This window comes from Ascaphus truei, chromosome 2, assembly GCF_040206685.1.
Source record: "Ascaphus truei isolate aAscTru1 chromosome 2, aAscTru1.hap1, whole genome shotgun sequence".
NCBI classification, from domain to species: Eukaryota; Metazoa; Chordata; class Amphibia; order Anura; family Ascaphidae; genus Ascaphus; species Ascaphus truei.
Genome location: NC_134484.1, coordinates 180,782,250 through 180,796,159, shown reverse-complemented (window position 1 = coordinate 180,796,159; position 13,910 = coordinate 180,782,250). Strand labels below are relative to the sequence as shown.

The 13,910-nt window shown below is 45.4% G+C and overlaps 1 protein-coding gene across 2 annotated transcripts in view; it reads left to right on the top strand.

Moving 5' to 3' along the window:
• RNF144B (ring finger protein 144B) overlaps positions 1-13,910 on the top strand; it is an 84,288-nt gene that overhangs the window by 16,214 nt on the left and 54,164 nt on the right. Inside the window, exons 2-3 of one of the 2 annotated variants that reach the window (XM_075585609.1) lie at positions 6,699-6,820; positions 10,347-10,547. In XM_075585609.1, coding sequence (XP_075441724.1) covers positions 10,368-10,547 — 180 coding nt within the window. In that variant the 5' untranslated portion in view covers positions 6,699-6,820; positions 10,347-10,367. The remainder of the gene's footprint in view (positions 1-6,698; positions 6,821-10,346; positions 10,548-13,910) is intronic. The other variant, XM_075585608.1, reaches the window with a different exon arrangement.

Sequence of the window (13,910 nt, the reverse complement as noted above, 5' to 3'; positions counted from 1 at the left end):
AGCGTGCACTCACAACGTGACGCGATGACTTCAGACGTCCGGGGGGAGGGGGGGCGGGCCCCAGGCATCAGACCTGCCCTGGAGTGGAAAAAGACAGCCTGATGCCCAAGGAGACCTGAATGATCGTGCAGGGGTGAGAGCCCTTACATAAACAAACAAGTGTAGTGAGACTTTAATATATTATAAAAGAACAAAAGTAAATAAAGTGTACAAATTAATTGTATAACCACAGTGTCACCTAATAAAGTGTCTAAAAATGGTGTAGAACTGTATGCTAGCAGCATTGTGCATAGAATGAGAACCTGAAAGGTTACATGACACATATAGATTAATGTATATACAGCAATCCTTATGTATCCTGTAGTAGGTCCAATTTGGAATGGATTCCTTAGTAGGAAGGCAGCGGACACTCCTGGGAGGAACATGGATATTTCATTAATACACTTTTTCTTCAACTTCTTGAGTGCCCTCTGCCTTCCTACTAATAAATCTTTTCATTGAAGCCCCAGCACCGTGTTCTCTACAATCCAGGTTTTGGTTTCACGCAGCCCATAACTCCATCAGCAGAAGAAATAAAGGATATTAGTTTTTTTCTGTACCCAGGATTTTATTCACCGAGGCAATGTTTTTATTAAAATTGTACAATGAGAAATGACAGATTAAGAAGCCAACAATTCCTTGGTAGCTAGTGACGTGTTATAAATGCAGTCAACTAGTACTCAATAGGTTAAACATAAACCTGTTTGCTCATGGCTGTTGTAACCTTTTAGTACCAGAGGGTCCTGCCACCTCCATGCTATGGATCCCCTGGCACTGTCGGATCACATGATGGGTTTCAGAGTTTTTTATTTTTTTCCAGCAAATCTGCATTTTATTTCTCTGATTGACAAATCACCAAAAAATCTACTCGCCACACAAAAAAATCTACTCGCCACCTAGTACCAAACGTGTGCTGCTTGGGCCAATATTTTCTCGCCCGGGGGTTAAATCCACTCGCCCGGGGCGAGCAAATGTATAGGTTTGTCGAACACTGTATATATATATATATATATATATATATATACTAGCTGAGAGACCCGGCGTTGCCCGGGATGTAAATGCGTAATAGGTAGTATTATTTATAAATCGTGGAACAATAGGTGACTGTTTGTTGTAAAGGTTGGATAATAATATTGAAAAGAAAGATGGAAGAAAATGTAATACGATGTTGTATAAAAATGGTTTATTGTAACCACACCACAGTACAATGTATATTTTGGTGCTATAAGTGATGTAAAAATGTGAGGCGTGTGTCCTGCTAGGGTGTGAGGCGGCGGGTTGCGCGTGGGTTGTGAGTGCTGTCTGCGAGTGTGGGTCCTGCTAGGGTGTGAGGCGGCGGGTGGCGCGTGGGTTGTGAGTGCTGTCAGTGATGTCGGTGCGTAGGGGCGGGAGGCAGCAGGTGTGTGTGGCGGCAGGTATGTGTCGAGTGTGGCGGGTGTCTGTTGAGTGCGTGCAGCGGCTGTGAGGCGGTGGGTGAAAGGCAGAGGCGGCCGGAGTAAGGGCGGGTGAAAGGCGGGGGTGGGGAGGCGGTAAGGCGGGCAGGAAGGCGAAGGGCGGAGGGAAGGGGAGGAGGGGGTGGTGGAGGGGGGCAAGGGATGGAGGAGGGGGGCAAGGGGTGGAGGAGGGGGGAAGGGTTAGAGGAGGGGGGAAGGGGTGGAAGTGTGGGAGGGGGTGGGAGGGGAAAGGGGTGGAGGGGAAAAAGGGGTGGAGGGGAAAAAGGGGTGGAGGGGAGGGTGGAAAGGGGAGCGGAGGGGGGGAAGGGGAGCGGAGGGGGGGGGAAGGGGAGCGGGGGGGGGTGAAAGGGGAGAAGTGGTGGGAAGGGGGAGGTGGTGGGAAGGGGGAGAAGGGGGGAGGTGGTGGGAAGGGGGAGAAGGGGGGAATGTGGTGGGAAGGTGGTGGGAAGGGTGAGGAGGGGGGAAGTGGTGGGAAGGGGGAGGTGGTGGGAAGTGGTGGGAAGGGGGAGGTGGTGGGAAGGGGGGGAGGGGGGAGGTGGTGGGAAGGGGGGGAGGTGGTGGGAAGGGGGGGGAGTTGGTGGGAAGGGGGAGGGGGGAGGTGGTGGGAAGGGGGAGGAGGGGGGAGGTGGTGGGAAGGGGGGGGAGGGGGGAGGTGGTGGGAAGGGGGGGGGAGTTGGTGGGAAGGGGGAGGAGGGGGGAGGTGGTGGGAAGGGGGAGGAGGGGTGAGGTGGTGGGAGGAGGGGGGAGGTGGTGGGAAGGGGGGAGGTGGTGGGAAGGGGGAGGAGGGGGGAGGTGGTGGTAAGGGGGAGGAGGGGAGGTGGTGGGAAGGGGGAGGCGGTGGGAAGGGGGGTGGGAGGCGGTGGGAAGGGGGGTGGGAGGCGGTGGGAAGGGTGGGGAGGCGGTGGGAGGGGGGGGGAGGCGGGAGGCGGTGGGGGGGGGGGGAGGTGAAGGCCGCTCACTCACCCATCCAGCAGGTCCCACGTGGATCTGAGACGGGAGGCAGCGTGTTGTGGCCGCTTCCCCGCTGTGTCCCGGGCGCCGCCATCTTGGGTACTTGGCGCCGCGAGGCAGGCTGCCTGGCCACTGGCTGTTCCCCCGCCGGGGAAGGGGTGAGTTGTAGCGCCGGGGAGGGGGGGGCATGTATATGTGTGGGGGGGAGAGAGGTGGGAGATATAGAAGGGGGGTCTCGCATGGCCGCTGACACTGGCTGGGGGGGGGGGGGCGCTGAAGGGGTAATAATAGTGTGTGTGTCCCGCTGACTGTAGCGGCGCCGGGGGAGGGGGGGGGGGCGGGGTGAAAGCGCGGGAGACACAGGGAGAGGAGGAGGTGCGCGCGGGTGCTGCTAACACTGTGAGCCCTGCTAATGTAGGTAACACCCCCCTACTCGTGTGTGTGTGTGTGTCCCTGTGTGTCCTTTGGCCCGTCACTCCGCCTCAGGCCAATGAGAGGTGTGCGGGGGCGGGCGGGCCAAGGGACCAATGAGATTGCCGCTAGGGACGCAGACATACAGTGCTTTCAGAAATATATAGTAGATATATATATATTTTCCGTGTTAATAGAATCAAATGAAGGCACATTTCAGTTTTGTGCTTCTGTGTTGCCTTTGTGTCCTACCTGTTGTTGGACTGCTCCAGTGCTACTCAATAGGAAAGGGAGTCCGATGTTACATCTTTATCAGCCAGAAGTGTCAGATCATTGATAGGTGCTGGTCCTTGTTTATAACAGACAATTCAGTATAGGGGGGTAATGGGTGCTCCAACAGTCCTGGAATATATTCTTGTGTTCATCAATAATGAAAACAGATGTGGCTCAACTGTGGAGTGGGTAAACTACTGGGTGAGTGAATCAAATCACTGGAAACATGAATCTCCTGAGGGCAACAGAAAAAATTATGTATCACACACTTCGCTGTACCTCATTGGAAATGACTACAGGTATACCCCACATTAACGTACGCAATGGGACCGGAGCATGTATGTAAAACGAAAATGTACTTAAAGTGAAGCACTACCTTTTTCCCACTTATCGATGCATGTGTACTGCAATCATCATATTCGTGCATAACAGATGTAAATAACGCATGTGTAACAGGCTCTATAGTCTCCCCGCTTGCGCACAGCTTCGGTACAGGTAGGGAGCCGGTATTGCTGTTCAGGATGTGCTGAAAGGCGCATGCGCGAGCTGCCGTTTGCCTACTGGGCGATATGTCCTTACTCGCGAGTGTACTTAAAGTGAGTGTCCTTAAACCGGGGTATGCCTGTATAAGATAAAGTCCAGAACTCACCCCAGATTGTAGTACTGATGACGATCCATAGTAATAAGGAATACATCTTTCAAAGGTCTTACCCATTCCTAGAGCCCACTGGATTCTTGGGGGCATGTCCAGCCACTGATTGAGTTCCAAACAAGCCAAAAAATATGCAAAAGAATGCACAAAGCAGCGCACTGCCCAGGGACACAGGTGTACAAAAATAGAAAAATAAGTTTTATTGTCAGTTTTGTACACCTGTGTCCCTGGGCAGTGCACTGCTTTGTGCATTCTTTTGCATATTTTTTGGCTTGTTTAAAACGGGAACCCTTATGCCGCATAATGAGGCGGCTAATATTTTGTAGGCAATTTTTTTTTTAAATCTGAACATTCAATTTGTATTGAAAAAACGTGTTTTGTAGAAATACTAGTTGAAGTTATCAGTAGGTTCTGGCCACTCGCTCCCCAGAAGAATTCCTGTTTAGGACCCTTACAAAGCTAGCACCACCTATGTTGCCAATTTTGACATTAACATTGTAATGTACAATACCATCATTGGTATTGACTGCATTTTCTATACTGCTTTAATTACATTTGTATAGTATATCCCTTGATAGTACTGTGTATACATGCAAAGCCACTCTGGCTACTTTACGCATTGTTTATGAAAATTAAGTGACGTGGTAGACCAGTGTATACTATACACCTGATACAGAAAGGTTGGCCCCCAACAGACGCACTTACCAGAACTCCCTCCTACTGTCTCTGTACGTTATTCCTACCTATCAATTAGATTGTAAGCTCTTCGGAGCAGGGACACCTCTTCCTAAATGTTACTTTTATGTCTAAAACACTTCTTCCATTTATGTGTTATTTGTATTATTTGTTATTTATATGATTGTCATGTGTATTACTGCTGTGAAGCACTATGTACATTAATGGCGCTATATAAATAAAGACATACATACATACATACATAATGCACTGCGCTCACCCACCGCAGGTATTACAGTGTGGAATATGACACAGGTAAGACAATAAAAAGTATTAGGGATGAGATTAATGAGAAGTCAATAAGAGATGAAAGTCGAGAATACTAGATGAAGTCTATAGAAAACACTGAAATGTTCACATGGATGTATGTATGCATCCTAATAATAACAGGCGCTAAATGAGGTGTCTCTGTGCATCTCCTTTGAGGAAAACAACTTCCTTTCCCCCAATCCAAAAATGTTAAGTTTTAAAAGGAAGTGCAGCAGGGGATGACCTCATGTGAAAAAGCATTTTTTACTGTTATGTATCAAACAATTTATAAAGAAAGACAGTCAATGTAGAGGTATATATGCTTATCTGGGCTGAAAACGACAAAGTTCTTGTGAGCGCCGAATCCTCTGAGATGCCTTTCTCCTGTGCTCCGTAGAGCACAAGCTGCTGGTACTTGTAGGGCTCAGAATAGGAAAAAGACACAGCTGGATGCACACACACACATACACATATACAAACATACTGTATACACACATATACACACATATACACACACACACACACACACACACACACACATACACATACTCACATACATATACTCATATACACACACGCATATATATACACACACACACACATATATACACACACATATACACATCATGGCTTTAGAAGGAAGCAAATTATGAATCAGTGATAGCATTCCTGAATCCTGATTCTGGAAGTCAGGAATTCCGAGGGCTGTGATTGTCTATGAGCAGCACTATTCACTGTACCATTTATCTCGGGTGGCAATGCTAATGTAAATTTCATTATTTTCTTGGAGAGCCAAATTCTCACTGATTATTGCCCGACTGTTAAAGTGATTAGTTCTGCTGATCATATGGAGTTTGCATGCAATGCAGCGTGGAAAATGCACATTCATCTGGAAACGAGACATGCCGACGGACGAGACTCAAGTGGCCTTGTAAGGTTCCACCTTGACAAATCGGATATCCAATAAATGTATTATTAAAAAAAATATATATATATATATATATATATATAATAATCCATACTCATTTTGCAGTTAATTGGTTGTTATAGTTTGGTATGTATGTATTTTTAAACTTGTCCTGCTAGGAGTTTTTATACGTAATTTAGCAACTGTGAATTGTCAGTAGTACAAATCTGCAACCGCATACAAAGCAAATACAGTCTTATTATTATTATTATTGTTTACCTGTAAAGCGCCAATATATACCATAGCGCGGTACAATTGGGGTACAGAGATTTGATAATTACATGAACGGAGTGTGCATACTTGTCCTTATTTGTATGAAAAACAGAAAAGGTAATGAGGGCCCTGCTCATGAGGGCTTACAATCTAGGTTGAATAAGGGACAATGTTGAAACAGAAAAGTAAAGTGGCTGCTCATTGTGGAATGGAGTATACCTCTGGTTGGAGTATGGTCCAGCCCGACAGCTCATCCCATTAAGGTTTGATGGTGCAGATGTTAGGGGGTGTTACAAATTATGGAGATTGTTCCTGCCGCACAGCTGGTCACAATGGGGTGGGTGGGGGGAGAGGGGGTAAGGAGTTGAATGTTTGAGGTATGCCAAATAGGCTTCCTTTAAAAGGTGAGTTCTTAGGGACTTTTTAAATGTCTGAAAGCTGGGGGGAGAGTCTCTTGGTACGTTAGGGAAATCCAGAGACAGGGGACCGCACGGGAGAAATCTTGTAGGTGAGAGTAGGTAATAAGACAGGAGGGAGGGCGGAAGTTGTCAGCAGAACATAGGGGTTGTTTAGGGATATATTTGGGGATGAAGGTGTAAATATAAGGGGGGAGCGTTGTTGAGAGCTTTGAAGTCAGAGCTAGGGTTTTAAGTTTGCTTCTAGAGGCTATGGGAGAAGTGAGTGTAGGAGAGGTCAATTTGGGTGTCAGTGGCAGAGACGATACCAAAAGCCAAATGATTGTATTAATTCACAGGAGAGGAGGTGTAGAGTGAGAAGAGCAGAGGGACAAGAACCGAGCCTTGTTGTTACTTCAACAGAGAGGAGTGAAGAAGAGGAGACACCAGAGATGGAAACACTGAAGGACCCATTGGATAGGTAGGATGTGAACCAGGAGAAGGCTGTGTCGCAGAGACCTCTGGAGTTGAGAGTGTGCAGGAATGGGGGGGGGGAGGGGGGGTAATCAACAGTATTGATGGCAGCAGAGATCCAGGAGAATTAGTAAGAAGAACTGACCCTTAGACTTGGCTATGAGTGGTCATTGGCCAGTTTTGTTAGTGCTGTCTCAGAGATAGGGTGATAGTTACAGAGAGAGGCTAGGTAAAGAGAGGTTTTTTTTTTAGAATGGGCGTGATGAGTGCATGTGTAAAAGATGAGATAATGTGCCGCAGGTGAGAGGTTAAAAAGTTGAATTAGGGTGGGCCTTGGTGTGCCACTGAGGGAGCAGAGGAAATGCGAGGCAATTGGATCAAGGGGCAGGGTGTAGGGCAAGATAATGAGAATTGCAGAGACTTCATCTTCGGTCACAGGGGAAAATGAGCTAAGGGTGGAATAAGATGTTCGAAGGAAGGTAGGTGGTGCATGTGAATCTTGACATGAGATGTCATGTCTGATTGACTTAATCTTGTCTGTGAAGTACTGGCGAGGTCTCGGACCATGAGGGTAGAAAGGGATGTAGGTGTAGTTGGGCAGAGAAGGGAGTTAAAGGTGGCGAATAGGCGTTGAGGGTTAGAGGACAGTTTGTGGGAGTGAAGAAAAGTAGGTTTGCATAGCAAGGGAAAGAGCAGTGTTTTGGTGTTATAAGAGGAGAGTATGAATTTTATAGTGGAGGAAATCTGCTATGCAAGTATTTCTATATATTTCCTTTTTTTATAACTTACATTTTATTAATTTTCTGCACAGATCCTACATGACATATCATTTCATTCTTTCAACAACATATGTAGGTAGAGCTGAACAGGGCAAAAGGTACAGACAAATCATAAATAGGGAAATGATGGGAGGGGGGGAGGTGTATCAAAGGTCTGTTTGACTTCTATTCTCGTATTTGTCTCCTTTGGTGAACCCCACCGTGTCAGTGTGGCCCCTTCTGGCTCTTTTCTCCTGCGCGGCCCTACTCCCGCCCTGTTCCTTGTATGTTCCTACAACTAGTCAAAGAAGAACGCATCTAGAGCTATCATAGCAATACTGTGGTGACATTCACTCCTGGGATGTCCGCCTGGGCCAACCAAGGCAGCCAAACATTTTGGAATTTATTGCCAGAGTCATTATCTAAACTTGTTAACGTCTCCATCTGGCTCACCAACCAAATTCTGATCCTAATCTTGACCAGGGTCGGAATCTCATTTTGTTTCCACAATGCTACGATCTAGCACCTCGTTGCCGTTGAAAAGTGGGCAATTAACTTACGTGTAGTTCTGGATATATCCTGTATCGGTCTATTCAGTAAGAACAACCAGGGTTCCATGGGGATGTTGAGGCCCAAACTCCTCTGTAGCCAATCTTTAATTTGTCCCCATAAGGGTGTAAGACTAGGGCAAGACCACAGCATGTGCAGCAAATCCGCTGGCTCTCCACTCAGTTTATTTCTATGCATTTCTATGTATTTCTATGTATTTGTATTAAAGTTTTTTTTTTTCTTGTGACTTGGATTACATCAGGCAGGCGGGCCCAACTACTATCCCGGATGAAACGGGGGCTCGACGTAAAAAGTTTGCTCACCCCTACCCCAACATACCAGATTTAGTCAGAGAAGGGGGGTGGGGAGGGGGGGAGTGAATCTTGTCCAGAGAGGTTAACAAATTATTCAATAGAGGTTCATACCTGAAGAGGAAGAGAATGCAATTAGTTCCATACAGTATCTGAACAACTAAACTCTTAGCCTGCATGATGTGTACAGTACTGTGTATACAGAATATATAATTCCTGTATTACTGCAGAACCACTGAAAATGTTCTCTTTAAAATGTGAACACTTAAAGTGCTGTGCCTGCCCCTGAATATGTAATAAAAAATGTTTTACCTGACTGCGACTCAGGGTTCATAATCTACGTTTCCCTTCTAGATCCCCTTTAAAATAGTATTTCTCATCATTTGTATCCTAAAAAATCCTTTGCACAATTTATCTCCCAAATTATAAGGTGCAAGCTGATTCCAAGCTACCATGGAAAAATTCAAATCGTTCCCCGAGTACACTTTGACCGATACTTTACTTCAGAATTGTATACAGAAACTTCATCACAAACATTTGCTCGGTCTTATGCAGTTTTTTTTGATAATGACAACATATGTAATTTTATAGTCTACAGAAATAAAAATTTTCTAATCCACTCTCTGTCAAGGGCCCGGCAACGTGAACGGGTTATCGGATTTACAGTTCTATGTCAAATGCAAATCTTCCCGACTACTCATAGATCAGTAACTGTTGGCGTTTGTTTTTAGAACATCTAACCTTTCCCTAGGATAACAATCTAATGAACAAACTTTGAAATGCCAAGCAGTATAACATGTTTTATTTTTGTAACTGGATTTTAATGCCACTGTGAAATAGTGAGCAATAAAAGTGATCTTTTGCGTGAATTCGGAGAAGAAAAGAAGTTGGCTGCATCTCCGATTTTAAGATGTAGTATATTTTAAATGTAGATTAAAAAGGACTGTTTTCAGTCAAAAGTCGCCATGAACTAAAGTAGAGATTGTCCCCCAAAAACTCCAGAATGGCCACTTTGGTGTATATAGAATAACCCACTTAGTGATTTTGCTTTATGTGTAGGCAGGTCAACAAACCTGGAGATAATTGCAAGGAAAGGGGTCAACATAGTGTGGAAAACATTGGTTATCAGAAAAGATACTGTACAATCACAAAGACAACATGAGCATTTTGTTTGTAACAGAGTGTAACTTTTGACCAATTAATGGGAATACAGACACAACAGCTGAAAAAAATAACATATGTTGACACATTTTATATTACATCAGGTTTGGAATATCTCTCTTTATACAGCTACTGTACAAGTTGTGTTCATTATTTTCAGCATGCATTTAGTGATGTACCGAGTACTCGGAAATTACCCGGTACCCGGCGCTTTTTTTTAGCTACCTGGAAATTACCCGGACTCGGCAGCAGGGGGCTGGGATCGGCACTGAGTCAGAACCGGCACCGAGTAGCTGAAAATACTGCAACACTTACCTGCAGCTGGCGACAGAAGGTGAGAAAGACCGCGAAATCTGTGAGCAGCAGCAGCAGCAGACGTCCTGGTGGTGGTGGCAGCAACAGAAATCCGTTTTCAGCCGGCGGGAGCAGCAGGAATACAGCACACAGCCGGCTCCTCCCAGGCCTGACCAATAGGAACGCTCCTGCTCCGGTCACATGGTTCCCCGGCTCCCACCGACATCAACTGTGTGCTGTATTCCTGCTGCTCCCGCCGCCTGACCACAGATGTCTGCTGCTGCTCACAGATGTCGCTGCAGTCCTCCTCACCCTGCAGGTAAGTGCTGTCCGGGTAGCCGGGTACCCGGCTGGGCACAATGGTTAATTTTGCCTGAGTACCCGTTAGCCAGTTTTCGGAAAATTTAGGACCCGGTACAACACTACATGCATTTAGTCTCATCTACTTATTTTCTTTTAGGGTGTTCGTTTAGGATGTGTCATGTCTAAAGCAATGATGGCTTCTGCCGGAAAGATCTGCCATCATACCATGATGACGGGCAACTCGACTGCTGGGGAACTGGCTTTGGAGCCCTTAATTACGTGCAAGCTGTGCCTATGTGAACATCCTCTTGACATGATGACCACCCTCCATGAATGCAGCTGCATCTTTTGCACAATGGTAAGCTTAAGCTTCGTGCATGTGCACAACTATGCTTTATGACCATGTTCTTACTTTGTTTTTTTTGGCTTGATTTTTCCCCCACTCAAAAAATAGCTGAAGAGCATGGTTTTATGAACATAGACTCTGTGTGTGTGTGTGTCTCATTAAGAGTAGACCAGTGTTAACAAACACCTGGCCCTGAGCTTTATTAATGGTTATAGCATAGGCGAGTGTGTTTTGCACAAGATATCCTCCCGCAAACCTGACCTTTTCTTCATATCTATCTTCTACTAATCGTTAAATAAACCAAACTCGGTCTCTGAATGTATGTACACATGGCCGCATGTAATGTTGAAGTTATTTTTTGCTCTATTTGCTGACCGTTGAAAGCGGACAGGCTGAGTTTATATCAAACCAAAGAACTGTTAACATAATGAAACAAACAGTCTTACAGTAAAGATTAAGGTAACTAGAACAGTAACTGTGGTTATCACTGTGAGCTAGATGGTAGCAACCATGCACGAGCACTACAGCAACGCAACATTGCAATCTTAAGGTATATAGTTGTAGCCCGGTTTCCCCCCATCTCTGGAAGATGTATTGCTGTCTGTGGTGCGTGCATACCTGTGAGGGTCCAGGAGAGCTGAGTGGTCCGCAATGGTGTGGGTAACAGGACAGGCTTTTGGTGAATTCTACTTGCTTCTCAGGGTGTCAGCGCCTCCAGCTTCAGTGGGCTCTAGGGTTCCCAGAGACAGTCCCCACCAGAACAGACTCCTTTCACACCCCTGCCCAATATACTGTAGACTCAGGCAAGGGTATACAAAAAGGGATGATTGGACAACCACTGTAGATGGTATTACAGCGGATGCAGAGTAGATTGATCTGGGTCCCAGACCTCTGGATGGTGCTTGGCTCTCTGATAGCATTGAGGCTTCTGATCTCTCTCTCTGTCAGCCCATGAGGGACTGTCTGGCATGTCTCACTCCCAGCCGGGAGGAGCAGCACACACCTCCTCTCCCTAGGAGGGATGGAAGAGAACTATCTTTGCTTCCTCACCCCAGGAGGGTGGGAGTTGAACTGCTATAATTTAGTACTTCCTCTCTGATGCACTAGAAGGGGAGGGCACAAGGTCTGCACCATGATTGGTTATACACAGACCACTGTGTCACCACCACTCCGTCACTCAGAGAGTCAGCATGAGGGGGGGCAAAGCCCCTAGAATAGCCTGCCACACCCTGTAGCTACTAAGTACTTACATGACAGGAGGCAGAGAGGCAGTCTAGACCAGCTTTTGCTACATAGTACTTGTAGAAAATAAGCTTTATGGGACTATAAAGAAATGGAGATATTTGTTCACTTTCTTTGGGAATATGATACAGATATGCAACCATTTCTAAGTTAAAGTAGCACTTATACTCCCCTACTTATGCCCCCCCCCCATATCTTTTTATTTAATTTCATTGTTTGTACTGTGTACTAGATAGGAAAAAAAAGGGGGGGGCGTGGTTCCTCAGGGGACTTTCTATTTTTTGGTTCCCGACATATTTACAGGCGAAGGTAGCGACATTACTTCCTTGTGTTGAGCTGGGTTTTAAATAACAGTCCAATAGGATGCTGCCACAGACAAAGTTGCGGCTTAATATTGGAACGCGTGATGCGGGAGATTTGAACTGCCATTTGGTGTCCACTGCAGGGTACGTTCACCCGGTAAATATCTTGGTAATCCGGTATGTCCACCGGAGCTGACAATGGCGCGGTTCACGGGACCCCCAATTTCCCATCATGTAAAAAAAAAAAATTGTAGGGAGTAGAAACCCCCCTTCCTCCCCACCCCCCTCAAGAAAAACCACAAAAAAAACTGGGCTTGCTGCTTAAATGCATTGGGAGGTAGTGACCCATGTCCTCATTAACCACAGAGATGTATTCACTGTAGTCTTGTTCCAAAGAGCAAGCAGTGCTACATAAATAACTTTGTGCTGGAGAAACCTGCAACGCATTGCACCACAGCACCGAAGGGATTCAATATAAGCCTCCAGTACCAACATATCCCTATGATTTCCATCAATGAATTCACCCATTTACCTTTGTACCAGGTTTGTAGCATGGATAGAATGAATGGTCTGTTCATAGATGTGTTATTTCAGTATTTTATAGCATCCTGACAGCCTGTATAGAACTGCAAAGTACATACATAGTTAGGTCAGGCGTAGGGAAGCGGCAGATCATAAGAGTATATCTGGGGCCCTGAAGGGATTTTCGAAGTCTAATTAGAAGGAAATGTCATTGCCTAGAAAATAGAAAGGCCGACATTTTTCAGACATTCCTGTTGCATACCCAAGATTATGGCAAAGAAAATGAGCAGATGTGAAAATTGATCGTACAGTAACTCTATATCCTCATGTATGGCCTACCGCCTAAAATGTATCTTTTATATTTTTGTTACTGTAGTAAACTTGGTCAGCCCATAAGAACTAAGTTACCCTTTTTCTTATTTTTTGTTTATTTTTCTAGAAATCTTGGCTTTTTTTTTTAACATCCTGTATAATTACATTTTTTTTTTTAACATTCCTGTCAGTAATTAAGGTTGCAATTAGTGCAGCAGCAGGAATTTGTACAAACTGCTGCAGGAGAAGTTGATGAACATATTGAATGAATGCACTTGAGAGAGCGAGTAAGTCCATAATGATTAAGGCTCATCTTTTGTCTGAAGATCAGGGTAAGAGGTTTGATTGGCTTTGAAAGGAAGTATAGACTTCAGGGATAAATGTTATCCAGGCATGTCATGATTAAGAAACATTATGCTGTATAATGCAAATCCTTTCCTGAGCTACTACTTTTCCCCCCAATAAATGAAAAAGCCCACAGAGTACATGCGTAGAATTATTTTGGAAGATCAAATACCCATTTCAGGTCGAATGTTTTTTTCCCCCTCCTCCTTGCATATAGTGAAGCAGCCCTGGTTCTTACAGTCTCCACTATCCATAGAAAGGCAGAACTACTGAAACACACCTTCAGCAAGCTCATGCTAACCTGTTGGCTGGTATTGTGATACTAGCCAAGTATTCATTAAAGACATTTGCATTATGACGAAATCTTATAGCTGAGTTATTTACCTTGGATAACATCAAACTATTTGACACAGTTGGGTGTTCAGTGCTATATTTAATGTCATGGAACAAAGGCTGTGAGTCATCCAAGCGCGATCCGCACCATTGCGCCCAAATTGGTGATATCTTGCATTGACTTAACTGGCCTGTATCGCCAATTCGGCACAGTGGCGTGATTTGCACTTTGGTGACTCTTGGCCTTTGTTCCATGACATTACAAGTAGCACTGAACACCCAACTCGAATGGTGTCAAACGCTTTGTTGTTATCCAATT